At 36.2% G+C, this 26,140-nt stretch overlaps 3 protein-coding genes across 15 annotated transcripts in view; 2 read left to right on the plus strand and 1 right to left on the minus strand.

Moving 5' to 3' along the window:
- The window catches only part of ASB5 (ankyrin repeat and SOCS box containing 5), a 37,886-nt gene extending 32,308 nt beyond the window's left edge, over positions 1 to 5,578 (plus strand). For all 6 annotated transcript variants that reach the window (XM_080590475.1, XM_080590476.1, XM_080590477.1 and 3 more), the window contains 5 exons: positions 575 to 682; positions 2,264 to 2,414; positions 2,552 to 2,686; positions 4,511 to 4,702; positions 4,963 to 5,578. In XM_080590475.1, coding sequence (XP_080446601.1) covers positions 575 to 682; positions 2,264 to 2,414; positions 2,552 to 2,686; positions 4,511 to 4,702; positions 4,963 to 5,090 — 714 coding nt within the window. In that variant the 3' untranslated portion in view covers positions 5,091 to 5,578. The remainder of the gene's footprint in view (positions 1 to 574; positions 683 to 2,263; positions 2,415 to 2,551; positions 2,687 to 4,510; positions 4,703 to 4,962) is intronic.
- Positions 5,579 to 7,039: 1,461 nt separating this feature from the next.
- SPATA4 (spermatogenesis associated 4) lies at positions 7,040 to 13,014 on the plus strand. Its single transcript, XM_080590518.1, has 6 exons — positions 7,040 to 7,922; positions 8,011 to 8,140; positions 8,525 to 8,643; positions 9,024 to 9,244; positions 11,728 to 11,841; positions 12,743 to 13,014. The coding sequence occupies exons 1-6, from the start codon at positions 7,834 to 7,836 to the stop codon at positions 12,832 to 12,834; spliced, it is 765 nt and encodes a 254-aa protein (XP_080446644.1). The 5' UTR covers positions 7,040 to 7,833; the 3' UTR covers positions 12,835 to 13,014.
- An 845-nt stretch (positions 13,015 to 13,859) lies between these two features.
- Positions 13,860 to 26,140, minus strand: part of WDR17 (WD repeat domain 17) — a 62,185-nt gene continuing 49,904 nt past the window's right edge. For 7 of the 8 annotated variants that reach the window (XM_080590492.1, XM_080590491.1, XM_080590488.1 and 4 more), the window contains 7 exons: positions 22,656 to 22,767; positions 21,786 to 21,927; positions 21,599 to 21,701; positions 20,634 to 20,735; positions 18,304 to 18,399; positions 17,937 to 18,120; positions 13,860 to 16,238 (listed from right to left, as the gene is read on the minus strand). In XM_080590492.1, coding sequence (XP_080446618.1) covers positions 16,119 to 16,238; positions 17,937 to 18,120; positions 18,304 to 18,399; positions 20,634 to 20,735; positions 21,599 to 21,701; positions 21,786 to 21,927; positions 22,656 to 22,767 — 859 coding nt within the window. In that variant the 3' untranslated portion in view covers positions 13,860 to 16,118. The remainder of the gene's footprint in view (positions 16,239 to 17,936; positions 18,121 to 18,303; positions 18,400 to 20,633; positions 20,736 to 21,598; positions 21,702 to 21,785; positions 21,928 to 22,655; positions 22,768 to 26,140) is intronic. The other variant, XM_080590490.1, reaches the window with a different exon arrangement.

The raw sequence follows: 26,140 nt of genomic DNA on the forward strand, positions 1-26,140 counted from the left end.
ACTGTAGCAAATTTCAAGAGCTTGGTGTTTTTATCAACTGAAGAAGTGTTCTCCTTGCTAAAATTTATTAGATTTCTCTATATTTCGGACTGTAAGTCAGAGAATCTTAAAATCATGGGGCACTTTAGACTCAGGGCCTTATTGGGTTTTAAAGATCACCAATGGTGGAGATGCCCCAACCTCTCTGGAGCCCTGTTGCAGGGTTTCACCATCTCCACAGTGAGATATTTTTTTTTCCCATATAACTAATTGGATTTCACCACATTCCAACTTGTGTCTCTTGACTTTTGTCCTGTTGCTGTGCATCTCAAGAGTCAGGCTCCATCTTCTTCATAACCCCTATTCCCGGTTCTAATATAAGTGATTTAAAGAAAAAAAAAGCTGACAACTTATTGTTATCGTTATCTACGTTGATTGAAAGATTCTTTATATGCTCACTGAAGATTTAATTACTGCAAGTAGAGTTTTAAGCCTATTTAGAGTGTTATGAATTATTCCTTTGAATAGTAGTGTGAGCAAATTACTCTTTAACAGCTTCTGTGTGATCTTCATATGTCATTCATATCTTGTTTAGGGTTACAATGTAGACACACTAACTATTGACCAAGTAACTCCACTTCATGAAGCCTGCCTGGGAGATCATGTAGGATGTGCAAGAATCCTTCTTGAAGCAGGAGCAAATGTAAGGGTGTTTTCGTATATGAAGTCCAATGCTAACTTTGGTTTAACTGAGAAGGATATATTCATTGATTTTTTTTTTCTATATTGATATTTCTCTGTACTCTCCCTATTAATTGCATTGATTTCATGTAATTACAATAAGTTGATAAGTTGCTATCTGAAAGCCAGCAAAGGAAAGTGATGGGTTAAAGAAGCATCATTAGAGAGATGTAAGGTTAAAAGAAAAAGAAAAAAAAAAAAAAAGAAAAGACTACATACGTATATACATTAAGAGTAGATCTCAAACAAAAGAACAGCAACAGGAAAAATAGATGGGAATTGGGATGGCACAAAGACAGAGTAATGAATTGGAGAGAATCTGCTAGCAGTGTGTCACCAGCCTTATTTCTCCTCTGAATTTCATTACATCATTTATCTTTTAAACTTCTGAATGCGTCTCTCTCCTTGCTGGTTTCCTCCTTCACTGAATGGCTTCTTAGAGATTTTCCTTTTAATATCTCTGGAAATGTTTTGTCACATTGTCCTTGTGTGCTCTTAAAATTCTTTGGTCTGAGTACAAAAGAACATTGGCTCTTTTTGGTACTCCTGATACAGACCCCCTGTTATCCCAAATCAAAAATAAGAATTCACAGACAATTTTCACTACAATCTGTGCTGACATCAGATTCCCCATCAGTTATAGTTTCCCAAATCTCTGATTTTTGTAATGGAAATATCTATTGTCCTTACAGTTAAATTTTGAGAAACATCTAGAATATGTCTAAGTAATAGAAAAAAAAAAACAACACATAGTTGTGTTCCAAAAACTAATTCCTGTCCACTTCAGCTAGCACAAGGATTCTATAGATACAAAACTATAGATACGATAGACAAAAGTATAAGAACAAATTTTATTTTCCGATCTTAAGTTTTTGTAGTACTTTTAATTGTTGGCGTTTGTTTGGGGGTGCATGGAAGAGGATAGGCAAGACTCCTCTCTCCAAATACCTGTGCTTTATTATCATCAGCCCTCACGATTTTGCCTACTTTCTCTCATCATTCTCTCATACTGAGAATATTCAGTTAAACTGGGGAGTGGCTACATTGGTATCAGAACAGCAAGCACTATTAGCCTTGTCTTGTCCCATGAAATATCACTCCAACACAGAGATTAAAAACACAGAAGAAAACGGCAAATAATTCCCATATGGAGCTTGCAGTCTGACAGAGCTACAGAGAAGGTCCCCATTACCACACAAGGTGTGGATTTTTTGTATCAATGAAAAGAGCTAAGTGCAATTACTTTTGAAAACAAAGTTATTTACTGCCCAAATAGTCTTCAGTATACCAAGTGTATTTTGTTTTATTTGACGTAGTTTAACAAGAATACCAGTGAACTGATTTCACCTGGGGAGTGTGGTGAGAGGAAGACAGTAGCACAGGGACTGAGCAGTTAAGCTACTTTATTCTAAACTGTTACTCTAAACTGTTTTTTTTTGGTTTTGTTTTGTTTTTGTATTTTAAAGCAGTTTCTAACCATATTCTGTTTAAAAAAATATTTTTTCTTTCAATTCTGTTCTTACCTAGATTTTATGTATTCTAGGTAAATGCTACAACAATTGATGGAGTGACACCTTTATTTAACGCATGTTCGAGAGGCAGCGCAGCATGCGCTGAGCTCCTGTTAGAGTATGGTGCCAAAGCTCAGTGGGAGTCCTGTCTTCCATCCCCAACTCATGAAGCGGCCAGTAGAGGTAAGAAATTACCCTCTGAACAAACATGGAGTAGTAGACAAATGTTTCAATAACTGTGTTAAGAAGTGTGTCAGTGAAGTTTTGTCAATGAGACAGCTTACTGACGTTGAGCAACCTGTTACGCTTTGTACTGACAGGACACAGCGACTGTCTGGAGGTACTGATATCCTGGGGTATAGACGTTGACCAAGACCTTCCCCATTTGGGAACACCTCTGTATGTAGCATGTGTTTCACAGCAGATCCACTGTATTCGAAAGCTTCTTTATGCAGGTACGTCATGATTTAAATAAAAGTACTGATAGTTTATAGAATTAAGCACGCTGTACTCACTTTTGAAGTGAACTGTGCTCAATCAACAAAACTAGAACCGTTGCTTGCAGGGTTCTATTTGCAAGTTTACTGTCGTGCGTGCTTGCTCATAATAACGTATCTTTCATTATTTTGCGGCATAGCAAACATATGAGGGGAAAAGGGTGAAAAAGAATTTTTTTTTCAAGAAATTGGTGAAAAGACCAATAAGAATGGGTGTTCAGAATTTTCAGCACGTACCTCAGCTTTGTAGATGTTTGCTTTCTGTAGGAAAAACAAAGGTAAAAATTAGCTTTGAGAAAGTTTTTTTTTTTTTTAATATAGTAACCATTGTGTTTTCAACAGATTTTTTTTTTTAGCAATGTAGTCCCACCCTTTTTCATTCTTCAGCATATTCTGATTGATCTTTTTTACAAAGCATAGAGATTGAGCTGCATAAAGAAGAGGTAAGGTAGATGGCAGTTGGTCCTAAACTTCATTTTATGTAGTTAATCAACAAAAATAGAAGTTGGAGGTTCAGTCTCTTTCAGCGTAAGTCCAGGGACATGATCTGCAGAAAGGATCATTTGTTGTATTTCAGGCAATGAGATACAAGGTTTTTGTGTCCTGCAGAATGTATCCCCAAATATCCTGCAGAACAATGAATGAACATATATATTTGAATAATTACAGCCTTGTCATCTTTGCACTTCAGTTGTTTTTTTCTAGTTAATTGCAGGTTACTTAAGCGAGCAGTTAAATTATTTCTTTTGAAGTCAGTTTCTTTGCCTTATTAACTATCCTATTTCATGATTTCTAGGTTTAAGAGCCCCAGAAATAAAACTAACATGTTTGGGGATTCGAATACTACCACACAATAAAAACAGTAACAGGATATTCTAGATTCATTATTGCCCTAATGTAGAATAGGATATGTAAATAGACAATATAATTAACTATTTATATCTGTCTGAATTTATTTGATCAGTTTGTGAGAGAGTATTAGAAGGTGAAAAGCAAATAGACAATGAAATAGGCAAGAGAATTATACCGGGGAAATATTCTCAAATTGTTAATACTGTTAACGGTGACCTATTTGGACTCCAAATTGAATTGCTAGGCCTGTGATATTTTAAAGTTATTTTATTCACATGGGAATTAAAAAGGCCAAAAACTTTTAATCTGTTAGAAAATTTGGTACAGAAGCTAATTTTTGGTCTCAGTAGATCTCTCAAGATTTTTTTTTAATTTATTTTTATTTTTTCATCTTACAAGATAGTCTAGAAAACTATTGGGGTAAACCCAGTTTTAGGAGGGATTAACAGCTTGCTTATCAAGGAAGTTATTCCATACTATCTATTTTGTTTAGCTCTTGTGTGGACATTTTTTCATGAATAGAAATTCATTATTGCAATTGTGTTTAGTCCGTCTTAATTGAAATACTGCAGTTTAGCGATTCTTTTTAAACACTTACATAAGGAAAGTATATTTTTACTTGTAGCAAATTTTCTTAAATGTGTACTTTTTATATTTTTTTTTATAATTGATTTTTTCAGCTTTTTATAAAGTGTTTTCCCTTAAAATCTAGTTGTGTCTAATAAAACTGTCTAGGAAAAGTATACGGGATCAGAAGAATCACTTATATGATTAGCTATCGTTGTATGGAATAAAATTAATAAAATGGCTAAAGTAAGTGTTGGAATCCCCAGACAGTGGATATTTTTTTGTTTGGTAGCATCTTCTTTAGTCGATTGCAGTTTTAATTAATCTCTTCTTTACATTTCTTTACATGCATATATATACCAGGTGCCAACGTGCAAAAAGGAAAGCATTTGGAAACTCCACTCCATGCTGCTGCCCAGCATTCAAGTACAGAGATTGTAAACTTACTCCTTGAATTTGGGGCAGACATAAATGCCAAAAATACAGATTTTGAGAGGCCTGTAGATTTAGCTGCTCCAAGCAGTTTAGTGGAGAGACTGCTGCTACTCCATGAAGGTAATCAGATGATTTGTGTGCTGTTTTTTTATTTAAAAACAAATTATTTGCTGAACCTCCCTGACCTTGCTTTTTTGAATATCTGCCTGTTTATTAATAAGGTTTCCCCTAGTCTTTATCTCTGACAGGGAAAAAGGCCATAAAGGAAAATGAAAAAGGATAAAGAATTTACATTACAGAGATACCATTATTGTGCAAGGCTGTTTTAAACAAAAACACTGGCTCTTATATAATTATACATCTCTTTTTTTTCTTTGCAGCCACACCTTCTTCTCTTTGCCAGCTCTGCCGACTACGTATCCGAAATTACATAGGAAGAGCCAGACTGCATCTTGTGCCACAACTCCAGTTGCCAACAATACTGAAGAATTTCTTACAGTATAGATAATGTAGTAATTAACCTTTAGAAGCTTGAATAACAAATACTTTTTCTTCTTTCTGTTTATTGTATATTTTACCTAAAGAACTGCTGGGCAGAAAAAAAATGCCTTTTGCATATTAGTTTAAGAAAACAAATCTTTGACACCTGGTGTTGATATGTAATAATAATTGGGAGCCATTCAGCAACTGGTACCAAGGTGCTAATAAGGCTGAATTGAATGTGTGCTGATACTCTGGGAAATGATTGTATAGCTTTAGCTTAACACTAATTACTAATTAGCTTTAGTGCTGTTAATTTTAATTGTATTTATACTTTAAAATTTGGTTGACACACCTGAAATGCAAAAAGTTTCTTCATTATTATTTGTTAAGTTTGTCCATTTGGAGTCATTATTTTATGTGTTTTTAAATTTCTGTTTTTTTGTGTACCTAAAATTACTTGTTAGTAGGTACACTATATCCATTGATTAAAAAAAAATAAAATAAATACATATCTATTTTTCTTCCTTTTCTTTATATAAACAATTCATTAACGACAGTGAAAATTTTCCTTAATACTTTCTTACTGCCTGTGCTGTGAACTGGAGTTCTGTGCTATGAACTTTTTTTTTCCAGCCATGCATAATTTGTAGATTCTCTAATTTAAAAATTAGTAAAGTTACAAGTCTACAAATTCTAGGAGAATACTCCTCAGAAGCCTTAGTTCTGAGATACTTTCTGGTACCCTCTTGTAACAGGATTCTTTGGGCTCTTTCCATACCTTTTCATAACAGTACTCTGTCATAACTTAGGGATATATTAGTTATTTGCCTCAGAGAAATACATTATTGTAGGGCATCTGCAAGGTTTCTTAAGGCTACTACATCTTCAACCTGAAGTTCAGGAGGTAGATGCAAGGCTCTGGAAATACATCAATTCCCTGTAATGTGGCAGGTCTCACTGTGAAAAAGCTATTACTTCTTCTACTGTCTATTTCATAAACAGGTTCCCAACTCCAAAAAATGTGTTTCAGAATCCCAGGATGCAGGCATTTCCGTGACCATAATGAAATTATATTTTTCAACTCTTTAGCCAGAGAAGGGATGCAGACAGCTCCAGGAGACATCAGAAAATCCAAAGGATTTTTACTGCACTCATGCTCTTGCATGGTAATGATAACCAGTCCGAGCAAAAAAGGTGATCTGACTAGATAATCAAAATATAGCACTCCTAATTTTGTCTTTTAATTTGATCTTCATTTGAGAACTTCCTAAGTGACAGGCACTCAGTTCCTGTGAACCAAAGCATGATACCTGAAATTTTACCACTTGCCCTCATGATTCACCTTCTTCCATTCCTTTTCAGTGACTCCTTTCAGTAGTTACATTAGTATGGAAAGATGCTAAGCGAGGAACTAACTATAGAGGAAGTTTTCACAAAGAAGAATGCTTACTCAGTTGCTAATTTATGTCCACCTAATAAAATCCAGCTTTCTGACCCTTATCCCTGTTACAAGGAATATTAATTTACATCTGGTCCTTGCAAAAAGCTCCAGTGGGAGCCTCTTCTGGGGTCCCTCTAAAGGAAGGTTAGATGGGTTAGGACCCCATATTGTGCATACTCTTCTTAACAGAAGTTAGAGTACATAGTGAGCAAGTTTGGTAGTTTTGTTTTGCACCCAGAAACTAGTAATTTCTTGGTTTTCTGTATAACACCATTACTGTGTATTACTTCAAGAAACAGGATAGTGCCAAGCCAACCACAGCACCACTGGGCATTTATATATGGAACACGATCACTCAGGCTCTCATCTTCAGCTGTGAGATTTTCAGATTTGACTCAGGAAAAGTGGCATGAAAAAACGTTAGTTTTGCTGAGAGTCACATTACAGTGCCTACCATCTCATTTCACCACCCCTAGGTTTGTTCACATGCTCACAGCATTTGCAGTGTCTATTGCCACTGATCCCTGCAATCATCCAAAAAGCAAACGAGATCATTTTAAGTGCTTGCAGCTACTGGGAACTGCTTCCTCTTTACTTCTACAGAATGGTAGCCTAGCAGGGAGACTAAACCACAACCAGCTGGCAGTAGTACTTTTATGTCTTTAATCTCAGGTAACATGCAGTTCTCCACATAATCTTTAATCTTTTGCTACCAGATAATAATATGAAAATAGAGTCACTTGAGCCAACTGCCCCAAGTTGGACAGGCACGGCTTCTGTTACTATGTAACAGGGACAAACAAAATAGGGAATGTGGGTTGTTGCCCTGGCAGGACTGCATAGTGGAACAGGTCCTTGGCAGATCAGACCACTCTAATGCCACATACCAGAAACACACGCTAACAAAACAACCGACCTTAGGGGTCAGTAAAATCCCTTCCAAAAAATGATCCTTTGTTTAGTCAGAAATTGAAGAAAACTGTCACGTTTGTACAATGGGGCTCTGATGGGTTGAACTCTTAGCATGAGGTAAATTTTAGCTAATGTATTAAAACATGAGGAATCAGACCTGAAACAAACACTAAACGAAGCCAGAACCCTGGCAAAGAAACTACTACAACACAGCCAGTCTTACAAGGTTCCTTTTTCGCCAGCTGCCATACCTCTGTATGAATAAAACAAAGGTGAAGTGCGGCCGCACGGGGAACAGCGGGGCGAGGAAGCCCGTCCCGTTCCGCGGCGCTGGCAGCGCCACAGCGCCGCCCGCCGCGCGGCCCCGCCCGTTGCGGCCGTTGCCGTGAGGCGAGGAGCGCGTCTCGGCGCCGCCATGGCTCCCCGTCAGCCCGGGCTGCCCCGCGCTGTGCTCCGCTGGCTGCAGAGCCTCGACCTCCCCGCCTGCCCCAGGCACTGCCGCAGGTGCGCCGGGCCGGGCCGGGCAAAGTGGGGGGGGGGGGGGGGGGGGAACGGGAGCCGGTGCCAGCGCCCCTTCGTGTTGTCTCGGCAGGGACTTCTCCAACGGGTACCTGGTGGTGGAGATCATGGCGCGCTACTTCCCCCTCGAGATCCGGAGCCGCGCCTGCGGGACCGGCAGCTCGCTGCCCGCCAAGCTGAGCAACTGGGCCCGGCTGCGGCGGGTGAGGGCTTCGCCCTGCAACGCGTTATGCCCCCCCTCCCCGCCCCCTAAAATTTTAATGGGCAGTTTGTGGCTTCTTAACGAGGTCTAAAGTATGTCATTTGTCATTTTGAGCTGCCGCTCCACAAGAATGAGGTGTGTAAAACTGGCACAATTGGGATAAGCTGCTGCTGTCGGGAATTCTGGGCTTGTTGTCCTCTTGGTTGGTACAAATTTCGTGCTGAAAGCTCGTCTTGGTGAAGTAACCTTTCATGGGTCAACAAGAAAAATTTCATTTGGGGTAACAAATTCAAACAAGACAGGCATCTTTGCACTTGGTCATGCACAAAGATACGTGTGTGTGTATATATATGTATATATATATATTTTTTTCTGTTGCATAAAGTTTTTTGCAAAACACAACCTCAGCGTGGCCCAGGAACTGATAGAGGGAACAATTCACTGCAAACCAGGAGCAGCAGAAAGGCTGGTGCAGGACATCTACTCCATGCTAACAAACAGATGGTGAGTCGATGATGCCTATAGATGGCTTCAACGGTGTTGATCAATCAACGTTTCTTATTGTATCCTAATTTGGCAAGAAATAGCACAGTCATAAATGAAAAATGTATTTTAAAGTGAAATTTGACTCTGAAAGAAGAGCTTGAGGAGCTGTAACTGAGTGGATTGAGCCCACAGCCCTGGGTACTGACTGCTTCTTGATTCAGTTCAGCTCCTGGACTGGCTCTTTACATATCATTTTGGTCAAGCTATTAGTTTGTGTATTGGTTTCTATTTGTTGAAAATGAAAATAACATACATTATAGAACAGTAACAACTAATATTTAGCCATTTCTTACTGTAATTAATTCCCAAACACTTTTTTTTTTTTTTTTAACCCCCAGTATTAAAAGCCTTCAGGACAGGGAGATTGATTTTACAGACTACTGTTACCAGACACAGTTACCAATGGTTGCCAGATCAACAGCTTCCAAGGCTATCAAGAATAACATTAGGCTGACAGAAATAATGATGGAACCCAGTGTTACCATAAACAGACAGAAGGCTAATGCCATCAGTAATATGCATATGAGAATGAGAATGCAAGAGAGGGAAGAGGATCCACGTGAGTGTTTCTCTTGTTTTTTTATTTTCCTCAAGCAGGACCAGAGGTTGGGACAGCCACATTTTCCCACAGCTACAGCTCAGAATTTCTGAACAGCAGCTGAAGACAGCAAGTAGCAGGCCTGCTTTGGTTGTCTTTGTCTCGCTTGCCTCAATGTGGCTGGGGAGTACTGTGAGAACCTTTAGATGTGATGCATTGGGTTGTGAGTACAGTCTTTGAATTTTTTTCTGAAGTTTTGTGGTTGATGACCACTGTGTGGCTGCATTCAACGTTCCTTGGGTAGTATATCAATGTTATGTTATTGGAGTCAAATTTAATTTTAATTACACTTCCACCATTAACACAATTAATACTTCCCTCTGATACTTCGTATTACTGAAAGAAGCTGCCAAGTTCCTTCACTCTTCTTTGTTGAAGCAATACCCAGAGATGCTATAACTTGCCACTGTTATTCTTTGAAGAAATAAACAGCTCTGGGTTCATGGGGATAGCAGTGGATGTTGTATATCTTGCCTTTAGCAAAGACCCGCAGTATTCTTACAGTCAGACTACTGAGACATAGAGTGGAAAAGTGATTGATGAGATGGATGGAAAATTGGCTGGAGTGTCAGATTCAAGGGACTGATTGTAGACAAAGTCTAGACGATGGCCAGTTACGAGTGACTTCCCTCAGATATCACTTTTTGGGCTAGCACTGCCTAATGTCTTTATCAGTGACCTGGATGGTGGGATGGAGGGCGCTCATAGCAAGTGGGGGAGTGACTGGCACGCTGGATGAAGGTCCCTTCACGTTGAGAGAGACCACAGCAGGCTGGAGAAATGGGCTGACAGGATGTGATGCTCATCACAAAGTCCTGCCGTGCGAATGGAGTAACCTATGCACTGCTACGGGCTGCAGGCAGCCGCTTAGAGAGGAGCTTTGCACAGAAAGGTTCCTGGTGGACAAGTTGAATAGTGCCCTTGCAGCAGTGGAGGCCAGCAACATCTTGGGTTGCTAGTAACAGAATAATATGTCAGTGGTTTGGGAATTGATTTTTAGCCCCTTTATGGCACTTAAGAGACTGCATGTGGAGTACTGTCCTCAGTTTTGTACTACCCAGTACAAAACAGGTTATCATTCTGGAGTCAGTCCAGGAAGGGCCACCAAGGTGGTTAGAAGGCTGGTGCACATGATGTATGAGAAGTGGAAAAGAATTGGGTTTCTTCAGCTATAAAATAATGTGAAAGGATAATATAACAGCTGATTATTTCTTCCTTTTGTTTATTAGGTTAATTTAACTTACCTGGATAAGGAATCAGACCAGTTGTTGCCTTTCACTGGCATTATCAAATGATCTTCAACAGTGCAAAAACATTTTTAAAATCAATTATTATAATTCTGTTCATTGTAATGTTTATTGCTCTTGCTTCTGCAAGACAAAGGATAAGACCTTTAAAAAAACTCAGTCTTGCAGATGTTTGCACATACATCAGTCATGGATCAGTCTCATCGCAACCAGTTCACCCATTTTGAGGTTTGAAGAGATCATCAGGCTATGTAGTTCAACCTCCTTTGGTCAAAGATGCTCTGCATCAATTAAAAAACATCAAACCTATGCCCATTGCATTTCACAAAATAGATTTGAGTTCTCTGGTTTGTTTTCATATTGAAGCCTTTTTCTATACTGTGAATTTTCAGTATCCTTCTGAAAATGCTGGCACCAAATCTGAGCCTAACATTCCAGGATTGGTCTCTTCTATGCCATAGACCAAGGCTGAGGTCTCTTCTAATTTTTTCTGTTTTGTGCATTGCATGTACTGGGAGTATGAGTTCTGAGAGTTCTTCCAGCTTCTTGATATCAATGATAGTTGCAGGAGTAAACAAAGCTTATGCAGACAGAAATTGGAAATCACATTTCAAATAGCGTTTCTTCTAACTTAATCTTTAACATGTTTGAAGAGGCTCGAGTATTCTGATCAACAGACATCAAACAAAGAATTTGTTCTGGATCCGCATCAGAATGTATAAAGTTTTCATTTTTTTTTCTATTGTTTTTTGTTTTCTCCAGTAGAGGACCTACTTTGCCAAGTAATATGTTTAACTACAATGACTTAATGATTATACTCTTGAAATATTTTGAAATTGTTGAAATTCAGAATGTGTGGTTTCAAGACATACCTGTGCAATCTCAACATTTTATCTCTTTAATATGCATATTGTGTCCAAAAATGCTAAAATTCATTTTATTTTTGAACATACAAAAAATATTATGTTTGAAAAGAAGATATAGTGAATTTTTACTATACGACCTGTTTAATATTCCCCCTTCTCTTTAGAGGATTTATTTTATTTTTATACAGCTGCCATGGTTGTCTGGGTGTCTAAGTCAAGTGGGGGGACAGGGATGGTAACTGTTTTCAACTAAACTGGGGAATTGATCAACTAAGTGGTCAGATGCTTGACATACTGCTGAAATGAACAACTTGTGATTTTTGCTTTAAAGGACGGTTTAACATTAAACGAAGTTTCAGACATCGTACAGTTTACCATCTTAACTGCACAACGTCCTCTACAAATATAGCTAGTATCCCAAAGGAGAAAGTGTTTGCTCCATCATGTAAGTTTGTTTCTCACATCATTTAAGTTTTCAATTTAATCTTTTCAGATTATAATGTTGGGTGGTTTTGGTGTACTTTTGCTATACAGGCAACCAAGAGATTCCATGTTTAAAAACTTGGAAGAAATCATCTACAATTTCTTAGAAAATAGAAGGCTTAGAGGGATTTGGCAGTATTTATTTATTTTTTTTCTTTTAACATAAAATTGCTTCAGGGTTTTCTCTGGTCTTGCATCTGCAGAAGTTATTCTGATATTCAGAAGTGCTTCTCTTACTTTCCTCAGAACTTTATTTTGCATATGTTCACCATACTGAAATCATTTTTTTTCTGCTCCTGTTACGTAATGGAGATCTTCATTTTGTTGAAAGTGTGAATGGGTAGATGTGGTCCTCACTTAAGCAATAATCTTGCCTGCATAGGGAACTGTAGACTTTAGTCCTGAAAAAGTGGGAACTGAATCAGCATAGTCAGCTCTGTAGCAAATTACTAAGCCTAGCGTGTAGGTACGCTGAACCACATGATGGCCCTAGGCACACAGATGTCATCTTGTTGGGCTGTTTTGGGTACTGATAGTAGTCACAAATTGAGCTGACTGATCAGTTTACAGCTTGTTTGTATATGTTCTTCCATTTTCCCATCAAGGATAGTCAGTATGGATTTAAACAAACATACCCTCAGAAAATAGTAGAGCTTTGACTTTATCTGTAGGGCTAAAATGGTGCCTTCACAGGGGAAAATGAGGCCTTCTTTAAAAGCTTAACCTAAGTTTGTACGCTACATTTAAATCTGATTAAAACAATGCTTTGACCTTTAAATTATGGCATTTTAATACTTCTAATCTTCACACACAAACCCCTTTTTTAAAAAATAATTTTACATTTTTTTCTGACTTGCTTCTAGATTCCTCAGGAAAGAGAGACAAAACAGATGTGCATTCTGAAGAACTCCAAGAGAAACAAGCTGACAGATGCTCTGTTATGATGGTTATTTAGCACCTTCCAGGATACCACTGAACAGATTAACCACAGAGATATGGAACTTTGAAACACAAACCTCATTCTATTTACAGTTCTGTTGACTGTATAATCAACAAAGAGAAATCTAAGTTTACTGCCTGTTAGGGAACAATTCTATTTTAAGCCAAATAAATTGAAAAACCTGGTTTAATTGTAGTCACATTCTACAATACAGCTTTTGTTATTATTTATTTTAACAATAGTTTAATTTACTTGTTTCTATAATATTGCCTAGTTTCCTTTTCAGCTTCATTTCTTATTAGTTGATATTTATCAGTATAATTTTCTGATACAGATGATATTGATACAAGATCAGAACCCACAAAGTATAACTACTACATGGAAGTATACGAAGACTTGAAGACAAGATCTTCACAAATGCTTTTTCTTTTTTAAAAAGGAAGGAAGCTTTATTTTTCCTCCTGTTGTTCTAGTAATTTTAACTAAAGCAAAGTTAATTCTGGATTTTATTTCTTTTCTATATAAACATAAAAGCTTCACATTTTAAAAATACTAATACCTAGTCTGAAAAAACAGGTATCTAGACTTCGTAGTTTAATTTCTCTGGAAAGAATGAAGGCAGTTTCTTGCATTAGTGTAATCTTAAATTATTGCAATTTGGGATTTTATATTTTTTCCCAATGAAGAGTTCAACAAGATGGATTTAAAGTGTCATATCTAACTTTTAAAGGCAGTGTTTGCAATGGGAAGAGTTCATAGTTTGTCTTTTTTTTTTTTTTTTAACCATTTTGGAACCCACCTAGGAGGGTGTTCTGTTCTGAGGATCTCACCTTTGGCTATACAGCCTGTGAAGCTTACAGACACTCTTTTAACAGTGGTCAGATTCTTTCAATAGAACAATGATTTTATAGGGATACAATCATGTAAAAAAATCTTACCTTAGGTATACTGAGATTTATAGTTACTAGGAAACACTTGGTATATAGCTTGCTAAATTTCATTCAAACAGAAATACTGATTTTTACAGAAGAGTCAAACAATTGTTTGAAGACAAAGGATTCTTTAATATTAAAGCAAAATACTTGTATTTGACTAGCTGTGCTGGACAATGAAGTCACACATTAACAAACAACCTGAAATTCTTTTTGAAAATAATGTAGCTATGTTTTGACAGTTGCAACCAGTTTTAGCAGCAGACACACTTAACTTTTTTTTGCATGTTCCCCTCACTCACCAGATGGGGTACAATTATGTTAAAGAAAATGCAACCTCATTTTATTCACAATGACTGTTACCTGATGGATCCCAATATAAAAAGTGCCCTTTGACTTAATTTTTGTATTTCAACAATGAAACAATTATTAACCCTCACTCTCTAGTTTAATGAGGGAGTAAATTTGTCTAAGACTCCATGTTAAGGCACAACTTAGGCACAACAATTGATGCAGTAATACTACGTCTTCTAAGGTATTTGAACTATGATGTATTCGTAAAAATCCTTAAGACACAGCATAAGTTTTGAAATACAGCTGAGTGGCAGTAGAGTCAATCTTTCAGATCCTATCATCAGACATAGGGTTGCACATTCAGTTCTTACCTTTGCTCTCCAATTTTATATTAAATTACACAATCTCATGTGTACTAAAGGGTAACAGTCTTTCAAGCAACCCATCAGATATTGACTGCTGGAAAATTATTTCACAAACTATGAATTTTTATTTCTGAAATCCAACTCTTAATTCCCCAAGCTCCACAGGGTTGAACAAAGGAAAACATTTTCCAAACAATACCTGCAAAAAGTGAAAAATTGTTCTAACACCTAGGTATGTACAGAAATGTTTTTGTATAGATTACAAAGCAGCTATGATTTTTTCCAACATATTCTTATACCAGAAATCCTGTAATAATATTCTAAAACAGACAAAATGGAATCTTAACCTTTTAAAAATAGAAAAAAAAGATAGGATTTGTTGATTTCTAATCTCCATCCCACCTTTTTGGAATGGTGGCATTGTTATTTCTAGTTAGATGAGGGTATTGCTTACTGACCTATTGAGGGTTGTCTTGGATAAGGTCTATTAAAAAGACCTTGTGTTACTTCTGATTTTACAGGAGTTGCTCTAGAAATAATTCTGCCAATTTCTAAATGTAACTTCTTTATATTTTATATAACTAGCGGGATTTTAAAATTTATTTTAAAGAGGCAGCAAAAAATGTAACAATGGGTTACGTAGATTTCTGACTGAGTGCCATCAAGCTGAAAAGAACCAAGGCATCTTTTCTACAGGTGAATAATTCAAATTATAAGATTTCTCCTATAATTAAATTCCATACTATATACATCTTTAAAATTTAAATATTCATAGTATTCTATTGACATATTTTTCTTCCCATTTGAGCACAGCATTAGTAAATAAAAATATATGCACAAGTATTTGTTTCTGGTCCATCATACTATATGTATATTTATAACTAATATAAAATGTAAAAAGAAAACACATTTTAAATGTATATAATATATTTAAATAATTTCAATACAGTTGTTTGTCCCTTACAAACCCTCTGTTTAAAAAAAAAAAGGTTTCTATACATTTTAGTTTCTGGTTAGGGAACTATAATGGGGACAGTTGCCAAAGACGAACTTACTAGAAAATAGAGTATTATAATGTAGATATTCAAACCTATCTAAACAAAACATTACTAAACATCTTTTTACTGCTATTAAAGCACATAAGTAATAGATGAAAAAATCATCTAAACACTTGAAATATTACTTTTGCTATAGAATTCTGTATGTAAAGACTAGTTAAAATTAAAAAAGGGGACACCGTTAATCAGCTGCAGGATTTCAGTCATTCTAAAAATGGGTTGCAGTGGCTATCCATAAAGTCACTATGTATTTAAAAGTGTGTTTATGAATTTCACAGTTTTGTTATCTGTATTTTGATAATGTGCAGATAGTTGCCTACTTGCTTTACAAGGCATTTGTTTACACAAATTTAACAGAAATGTGTCTGCATTGTCTGACAACAGTTCTTACTTAAAAAAAAGGCATGGCTGTCAATTAAGTTAGGACTTTTTCTCTTTGGATTCTCAAATAACTTTTTCTTTGGATTATCAACAAACATTTATACAGAAATCTTTTTCTTGTTCTCATATTACAGTTTTCAAAGTCCAAGTAATTGCCTTTCAGGAGGGATCAACTGCCATCTTTCTGTCCTTTGACAAGCAAGGTTAAATTGCTATTAACCCCCAAACTGTTATTCTAAGAACTACAAAGAACAGAGGAAAACACTGCATCAAAATGGGTTAAGTCGTATTCCTGTTCCTAGTGGTGAAAAAGGATTCACTTTGGCCCACATCAAAGCATCATTCAGTGAAATAGCAGATTTTCCATCTTCAAGGAAGAACACTGGACCCTGTACAGCAAAAATGTTTGGAGAGGGAAAGAAAAACAAAGTACACAAGTATTGAGTAAAGACTACCAGAATGACAAACACATTTTGTTGCATCTGAGAAGCATGTAAAAATCAGATGTACATCTGTCACCTAAATTTATGCAAAAATAGTACCTAGTCAACTCAAAGCTTTGATACTGAATTTGTAATGCACAATTGTTAAGTGAACTGGTTATCTTCTAAAATCTGGAGACCCAACATTTTGTAATCTTTTCTATTTTTTGATTTTTATAATTGTATTCTATATGTTTGTCAGTAATTCAGGCAAAATTTAACTGTAAAATAAGAGTCCAAGGTAAGATTTTTTTTTCCCTTCACAATATTGTACATATTTCGCTGTAATTATCTGTGGTGATCTTTATTTTTTTTCATCCTAAAAGTAAATAAATATGTATATATAACACCTGCACGGAGGCTACATGCAGTCTACAGGAAAATTTCAACTGTTTACTATGAAAAACATGAAGGACAAAACACCGATTTATCTGTTGGGAGAAAAGCTATCTGCTGATTTCCTCATCTGATAAAATACAGTGTCAAAGCTGCAATTTAGTTTTAAGCGCCTTCTTCTCTGAACTTACCACTTAAAACTGTAAAACCAAGCAATTAGGTTACTATACCTTAGTATTAACTCAATGAATTGTGAGCTGACCCGCAGCCTAAAGCAATGACTCCTAATATTTGCTAATCCAGAGATTAGGATATTGTAGACAACAAACTGGTGACACCGTATTTGCTATTCTTGTCGAATGGATTATAACAATGACATCTTTCTGTGGCTGTTAGCAACAGCTAACACGTGGCATGTATTTTCCTCTGAGCCATAGCAAAGACCACTGGTCTAATGTGGAGGTGTTGGCAGCAAATCTTTTAGACTTGAGGATGCTCAGTTTGTAATTCTGTTTACCTCAAGGACCTCACTAGCATTTTGTGATCTCCAATTTCTGATACAAAACCATCCCTCTTAATCCTTGAACAACTCTCTCATTCTTTGGGCTGGCATCTTGCACTGGACAGAGGAAATAGACTCAGCCTCATACAAGAGAGTAATTTGACATTGAAGCAGTGCTTGGAGAAAGAAGCCTTTGAGTAGTGTTTTCAGGCCCTTCAATTTCCCCTTTGCGAAAATAACAACATATACCAAAGAAGCATTAAAAGGACTAGTACATTTTGATCATAAAGCCCTATGCAAGTGAAAAATAAATATATTTGAATATTTACTTTTCTAATATTTAGCTTTAATTAATGAATTTTAAGTTTTATATTATACATTTCCATAATGATTAATTCAAACAATAGAATAATGTCAGTATGTTGTTGAAAACAGAAAAACAGGATTTTTTTTTAATTTAAACTGCGGTGAGGTAGGAGTTAATAAGTTGAAACCACTTTAAAAAGAACATTTGGCAAAATAAATTTGTCTTTCCCATGGAAATTTAAAAGTTCTGGTTTGGGAAGTTGGGCAATCGTTAGTTTGGACAATTCTTTATATAGCTTTTCTAACACAGCAGATCTCAGCACTTGTCCTCTTTAATTTCTGCTACTCTGACAACACATTCCTCCCACATGATGGGCTGGCTAGACATTAGACTTACGGTAACCTCACAACTAGCCAACACTATCACCAAGACAGAATACCTTGGCTCTCTGAAACTGTACCTGTATCCTTAGCCCAGTCAAACAAGAGATGTGAACATCAGAATGACTAGGAAGATTTGATCCAGTGACATAGTCTGGCCCAGTCATTCCTTTCAGAGGCTCCTCTTGTATTCGTGATACCAGTATCGAATACACCATTTTTTGCGATTCAGATGGTGGGGTGCATGGCAACTCATCCGTATGCCTATGAACAAAAGACACTTATTTTTCAACCATACATCATAGTATGCATTAGAAATTAATGTCCACATAATAGCAATTTTTTACATTCAGGTTAAAATTTTACAAAGGGATAAATACTGTATTTACAAATAAACATTTAAATGCCAGTAGTCTCATTCATGCTAATTTCATATTTTGCACCTACTTGCTTAACTGAGTACAAGCTTGCCATGCATCTAATTCCTCAGAGAGCTGTTCAATTTTCAAAGGTACAGATACTTCCCGTCTTTTTAAAAGCTGACTGAAAAGGAATAAAAATAATTAAAGTCCAAATTAATTCTATTAACATTTTCTTGAAAGAAAAATAAGATAGACAATAGTAATATCAAAATATTTTGATGCAACTTTAGCATTTGATCCTTCATAATAATCACGAATATAAAACCATAGAAATATTACATTACTAGATATTCTAGTATACTAGAAAAAGTATACTTTTTCATTAAGCTTCTCTTCAATTATCTGTTTGTTTTTTTTTTTTTTTTGTTTTGTTTGTTTGTTTAAGGCCTCTCTATATTTTAAGGCTTTTATTTTCTTATGACAAGTTTACTAAAAGTAAGGGCATATATATAATGTGATAAAAATATGGTTACAATGATGGTGGTTTAATACATGCTCTGGGATAGCCTTGTTTTATCTGATTACCTGGGGAAAACAGAGTTTCAAAAAACTTCCAATGGATTTATTGTTATTATTTTAAATTAAAATATAATACAAGTGACAGTTACTACCAGACCTAATTCAGCAAGCTTCCATCTCTGTTGGACTGCCTTAAAATGTCCAGTTTAAGCATGTATGTATACAAGTGTCCAGTTTCAGATGGCCTGAAATCTAAAAACCTACGAATCCCAAAAATGCTGTGCAATCTGAGAAAAAAATAGAGCAGTTTTGTTCAGTGGTTCTTTAAATCCCAAGAAAACTTAAAGCTTGACAGCCAAAGTATCACAGTCTCTGACTGTTTGTTACTAGCCTATTAGTTTCCGTATCAGAATAGCCCTTCTGTAAAAGCTTATATTTCTTGTTGTTTTCAGTATGTAAACCTGTGGCTCATAAAAGAAATAAAACCAGTGCTGTTTCCTTTCCTGTTTGCACACTCAGGTTTCAGGGATGACGATGGCTAAGAGGAAAGGAGTGCTGTCTAGAATGTAATGGAGAGGAGTCAAAGAAATGGGGCAAACACACAGATCTAAGATCTGTTAAATTTATGCTGTTTATTTATTGTTGGTAGAAAATTCTGATAAAACATCAGGAAAGCTCACAGTTTAGGGTTCAAAAGGATTGGACAACATGCAACATTTATTCTCAATGAAGAGATAAACAAGCTGTAATTTTTACCAAAGCTGCAGGTAGTGTCACAGTATTAGCTGGAGCAATGCCAAAGCAGACTGCATTACAAAATCAGCAACATCTTGGACATAGCTTTGCTACACAGCAAAATGGGTGACAAAACCAAAAAGATCTGATGGTGCCAAATTGTGAGGGAGAGGTTATGCTAGAAATGGAAATTACTTATCTGGACAGCAGTGTCCTTACAAATCAGAGAGGAAGACTAAATAATAGTTAAAGTTTGATGAAGGAATACTAAAATATTGTATATAAACCTATTTTATTTAACAGATAAGATAAAGATTATAGATCTTATTTTTTTTCCTTTCAAGTTGAGTGGATTGAGTCAAGTCAGTCAAGTCAAAGTGGGTTTGGGACCCAGCTTGGGTCAAGTAAGGTCAAGTTGGATTGGGTCAAGTGGGTCAGGCCACATGGAGTCAGATCAGGTCAAGTGAACCAAGTGGGACAGGTCAGGTAGGGTCAAGACGGGTTGGGCCAAGTGGGTGAGGTTAAGCCAAGTCAGGTCAGGTCAAGTGCACCATGCAGGTCAAGTTGGTGAGATCAAGTTGAAAGGGCCAGATCACATCAAGTGGGTAAAGTTAAGTCAGGTTAAGTCAAGTGACTAGGCTGGTCTGAGTCAAGAGGAGTCAGTGGGCTAGACAAAGTAAAATGCTTGCAGATAGGGAATATTAGCTTAGCAAGTACCAGAAGGTCAAGACAGGTGTCTTAGTGGGAAATCAAGCAAGTCATGAGGTCTACAGTCACAGCTTGTCCTTGTTGTTACTGAACAAGTCTTCACCAAGTGGTCTACACTGATACAAAATTATATATTTACAGTTACGGTTCTAATCATGCATGGAGGCAATGCTGAATATTCATCTACTTCTAATAATCTGTTTTTCATAAAGAACTACAAGTTTGAGTGAAATCCTGAATTCACAACTTGTTGCGCTAACTCAAGAACTTTTATTAACATAATGCACAAAAACAAAGTAAAGAAGGCTCCATAGCAGGCATGGGTACACCACTATACACCACTCACAGAACTGAGACCTCAGATTTTTTTGTGGGGGAGAAGCGTGGACTATCTATGACATACACCTTAATAGGGATTGAGATTCCTAAGTGTTATTGAAAGCTTAATATTACCTTGTATATTCATAAAGTGCAGGTACAATGCTATTGTACTGTCTTCTGATAGCAAGTAAAGCACCAATGTAACCACACAAAATCAACAACTCATTCCGAAACCTATAAATGGATAAGTATTAATCATAAACAATAAGGATTTCGAGCATTTGCAAAAACCTTAAACTTATATTCAAGTATATGATTTTAAAAACTAATTTATCAGTCCTTCTTTCATGGGTAATACATGTTTGCTGATTGTTTACTTTCTTTGTGGTGTGATATAATTGTTAAAACAGATTTTATCTGCTGTGTACTGATTTTAGTTATTAAATTTTAAATAGCAAGTATAACACAGTTAATAAGCCCAATCACATAAAGCTGCGAAAAGAATGCACTCAGACATTTTAACGTAATAAAACTCTAAAATGTAAATAAAATTGTCTCACATATTTGTATGGTTTTCAGTACCGTCAATTTTCCCCACAGAACAGAGGTAAGAGTTAAGCTTTCTGCTCCTTTCTTTACACATACACTTGTGCAGATACCCAGACCTAGCTTCAACCACATTTTTTATGGAAGGCAAACCACAGCACTCCAAATATTTTAGAGTTAATTTTAAGAGTGCCAACTTTTCCTTGACGTAAAAACCCATATTGTGTGTGGTACCACTACTCCTTTTCTTCAGGAAACTGAAACAAGTTGTGATCCAAGTGAACTTCTTCAAATACGGCCAACCTTGACTCACCCATTGTAAGTGCCTCACAGAGAAAGAAGAAGAAAAATATCTTTTCCTTCTTGCTAAATTTAGAAGAATTGCACATTCAATTCTCCATACTGGGAATTAGCCTGCTTGTTGCAATCTTTTTGTAGCCCTCTTCTGGTCAGCAAAAAATACATTAACAATGTGTACCTATAGTTATTTTTATTCCAAATGTTTCCTTTAATTAAACTTGCACTTCTATAATCAGGTAAAACATACTCACTTGCTACATTTATGCAACACTAATCGTTCGGTACGTATGTAACTTAGAAGATCAAGATATGGGCAGATTGAATCTAAAGTCCAGTCTGAGCTACGAAGTTGTTCTGTTGAAAAACGGAAACAAAAATATCTGAAGAGGCAGGCTGTAAAAATTACTTATGCTTAAAGAAGTTTCTTCATTTAAGTACCTTTCACATATTGAATGCCAATAGGGAGAGCCTTCTCTGGTTCTGTGCTTAACAGATAGTACTTTATAGCTTCAAATATATCCCCGTCTGCCTCAGTTGTCTCTGCCAATCGCATACATTCTTCTGCATCAGGAAGATTACACTAGAAAACAAGGTTTTTGCTAAAGAATTATTGTAATACTCAAACAACCATCTAAGATGCACAGAAATACTGAAGCTTGTATACATCATTAAGATCAAACTCTCTGAAGATATTGTTTGAAGGCCATACCTCCATATAATAGGCATTAAAAAGCCATCTAGAGTAGAGATGACACTGCTGAAGGAGAAGGTTCTGTAACTATCAGCTTCAATTGCTAGTGATTTTGTGAATTTGTTACTATTCCTTTGAAGATGTACAGCCTGAGTTTAAGGGAGGGAGTTAGTGGCGCAGACTCCTTCTCTGCTGAAGACGAAGGGGGGGGGGGGGGGGGGAGAGGGGAGGGGCAGGATTTAAGGAGATTACAGACATCAAGATGTAAAACAATTCAGGGTAGTACAGAAAGGTGATCTGCCAAGTCATGATTAGGCTGCACTTCAGTGAGGAGGAAGTTATAAATCCTACTGACAAATAATGGTGAAGATCATAAGCTACTTCTGGAAGCAACCTGTGCCATGGAAATACTGCACACGCTAGAATTAAAGAACTAAAGTTCTTGTACTGAAAATAAAGTCAATAAAGAATAAAAGAGAAAAAAAGGTATTGAACATACATAAAAATGTTAGTGACAAAATCACCTTAAATTTATTTGGCATTATATGTTCTGAAATAAGAAACAAATCATTACAACACCTCTTTTTAGGATTCAGGTAAATTCTTTCTCATTGTACCTTTTCATGTAGGTCATTTATTTCTGCTATGCATCCAGGATAAAAAGCACATAGCTTTACCAAATGCAGTTTATTATCAGGAATCATCATAAGAAGATCGGCTGCTAAATCCCTGCACAAACACAAAGCAACATGTTATTCTTGATGGTTTGTAATAAAAGGAAACAGTTTTCCCTTTACCTTCCTTCTACACAGATGAGTTTACTGGGAGGAAAAAAAAAAGGCTATTTTTAGAGAAGATCAGAAGCAACCTGTGAGTCTATTTTTGGTACAATAAATGAGGCTTAAGATTTCAATCAGTAGCTTACTAAGGCCTAAAGAAGGAGGTTCTACCTCTTCCTTCCCTTATATCTCCACTTCCCTTCAATTCTTATATCTTTTTGTTCCAGTTTTCAAAGGCATCATCCCATCCCTCATCAATTTCTCTGATGCACATATCATCACAAGGTAGGCAAATCCAGGTCACTACCTTGCAAAAATCAAATTGTCTCTTTTTTTTTTTTTTGAGATTTCTAATTATTTTTTTTTTAATGTTACTTTAGGTGGTTGAATTAAACAACTGTGCAATCCTCAAGTGTAAGAACCACCTCAAAGTGAGATGGAAGAACACGTGAGCAGGGATTAGAAGGGAAAGTAGGACCTCTCCCATTGAAAGAAAGGTGATAGTGTGGCTCTGTCCTGAAACCATATCCTCAGTCAAACTGCCAGAAGTTGAGGGTAAAAGGCTTTTAGAGCACCATGACATCAGCATAAAACATCTTTCAGCCATTCAGAATGGCTACAGCTTCTGTGATAAAAAGATTATATAAGAAAAGAATGATACCTATTTTCATCCTTCTGATTAAACACAAAAAAATGTGCTTTAGCAGACTGATGTTTCTGAAGTATTCTCTACTTCTTACCATTTGTTTACTTCCCCACCCTACTTTACACAAGAAGCAGCTGGAGAGAAAGCATGTAAATACTAGCAAATGATTTAAAAAAAAAATCATATTGAGCTGTAAATAACTAATTATTTTTATTGTTTTGTGTCTCTCCTACTCATGCAGGCATCATTTCTCCTGTGACCCACAAGACTGACTTGCCACTGTGTAAGGCAAAATCTCCTACTGAGTTCCCCTGGCTTGTCAGAATGCAGTCCTTGGCTTAAAAATGTAATTTGCTGTCCAATATCTGTAACTGCTTTCCAACCCACTTCCCATCTATGATTAAATAATGAGGACACATTTTAAATTTATTTTTAGCATTAGTGAAGTCGCACAGTTTTCTAATCTCTCCTTCTAGAAAGAAGCAAAATACCTGTATCCAAGTGATGGAGAGCTAAAAGGAAGACATTGAAACAGTAATGAACAAAACTTTGTTTTGTATTCTTAACTTTGTATACAGAAGAAAGATCTAACAGAACATCTACAAAAGCAAATCTAATAGTCAGGTTAGCTGACTGTGTTTAAAAGAAATCTTTTCCAATGCCTTTTAACAACCTAACAAACCTAATGCCAAAAGGTCTTTGGAAAATGTGTTATATTATTATTATTACTATTATGCAATAGCCACTTTTCTAAGATACAGAAAGGCCCTTTCAGAATATAGTATATTTCACAATTTTTTAGACTATTTTCAAGACCAGTTAGTCACATGTACTCAACTTCAAATGTAGTAATTGTTTTTTTAAGTGACTAGAAACTGCTCAGCTGAAAACTGAAATCAAATGTTTATTACAAAAAAATACAAAGCAAACCTCATATAATGGCTTCAAATTGTGTTACCTTGAATGTTTTTGTAAGAATTGGATTGTAAAAAAATGACAGTTAGCCTCAAGAACAAAGTAAGGTGTCTGAGTCAGAATATGCAGAATTCAGTGTTTCAAGGAAAATGCCACTAGCCTTCTAAATAGCAGAAGGAAGTTCATTTTAGCAGTATTTAGGCACTAAACACACATAAAATGAAAATGGTCTTGTTAAACTCACTCATTTTTTCCCAAATGCTCATGTGTTTTCCCAAGGTTGCAGATTTGGATTGGTTGGGAAGGGTATGCATCTTTGGTTTTGACTTTTTTTTTTGTTTGGATTTTATATTTTAGAGCATTTCTAAAAAAGCATTCCATCAATAATTTATTTCATTAGCAATCAGCCTTCTGGTATTCCCTGAGGAATTAAGTTAATTAACACAATTGTTTCTCGGCAATGAAACACTTTTGATTGGTGGATTTCCCTAAGCATAATAATCAGTATAGAGAAAAAGCGAGGCCTTCAACAAATAGGCCCAGAGGCCCTCAAAGTCCAGCTTCCCCATTCATCATCTTATGCATGCAGATGACTAAAGGATACTTATGCTATGCTGTCAGCATCTCTTTATTACAAAATATGGATCTCTTGTTCATTTCTACAGAATAGAGAAATATGCTGTATTGGCTGCAAATCAGAATCAAGGATTGCATGGTATAGCTATAACAGATATTCTGTATAGCATATGGAACACACTGATAAATCCAGATGTATACTTGGGCAACATACACCAGACTAGTTTAAAATTTTATTATGTGTACTCATGTAGACTGCAATGTAGACATGCCATAGGCTTGCAGAAATTTTATATACATACTTACATGTAAATGCTGTACTTTTACTAGTGTTTCTTATAGCACTGAGATCAAAACAAGTTTTAACTACGGAACTGGATATATACATCCATTATGAAATACCCTCTAATAGGAAGCACTGCAGGTAAAGTGAAACAATCTTCACAATGAATGCAGGGAGAACAGAGAAAGAGCTTCAGAGACTTTAGAAGATGCAGATGGAGTTGCCGGAATAACTCTGTTAGACTTGGTGCGATGTGGACATGCTAAATCATTATGGATCCAAAGTAGCAAGTCATCCATTTCTTATTATATCTTTTTCTGCAGTGCTTCTTTTTGTAGGCTAAATGCTCTGTAGAAAGGAGTTCCACTATATTTCTCTCAGGCTACCCCCAGATGCTTGAGCAAATACCAACTTTAGCAGCAAAACTGAGGCTTGATTAAAATATCTGTTTAAACACATGTTGTATATTGAATGTCAATTCTGAAACACTGTACAGCTTCCAAATATATCTTAGCAAGATTTTCTGTTTCACTGGTGGACAACAAACAGACCCAAACTGTACCCTTCAAAGTAAAACAACTATGAGGAAGACGAGAAAGTTTAGCAGAGGGATGAAGTTTTCCCTATATGCAACAGAGAAATTACCTACTCCTGCAGAATTAAATAGTAAACCTGTTTCATCTTTAGATCTTATCAGCTGTCCTGTACTGTATATCCAATACAGACGTAAAATAATATGTCAGCCTCTTAGGGTTTTATATTGTAAAGCAAGTACTTAAAATCACTTTTGCACTTTTTTTCTACCTGAACTTCTGTGCTTATGAACTTTATAATTCAATTCTAGCCTTACTTTGTCTGAAGCAGTCATTTTTACTGAGTACAGACTAGGACTTACTATGTTAG

Source organism: Anser brachyrhynchus (genome assembly GCF_964034855.1).
Source record: "Anser brachyrhynchus genome assembly, chromosome: 4".
Taxonomy (NCBI): Eukaryota; Metazoa; Chordata; class Aves; order Anseriformes; family Anatidae; genus Anser; species Anser brachyrhynchus.

What these genes read in the sequence shown, in the direction of transcription:
- SPATA4 (XM_080590518.1), top strand. Translation starts at nt 7,834, where the DNA reads ATGGCTCCCCGTCAGCCCGGGCTGCCCCGCGCTGTGCTCCGCTGGCTG. An exon ending in AGAGAGGGAAGAGGATCCAC is followed by an intron (nt 9,245 to 11,727) that starts GTGAGTGTTTCT and finishes TTTGCTTTAAAG; the next exon opens with GACGGTTTAACATTAAACGA. An exon ending in GAAAGTGTTTGCTCCATCAT is followed by an intron (nt 11,842 to 12,742) that starts GTAAGTTTGTTT and finishes ACTTGCTTCTAG; the next exon opens with ATTCCTCAGGAAAGAGAGAC.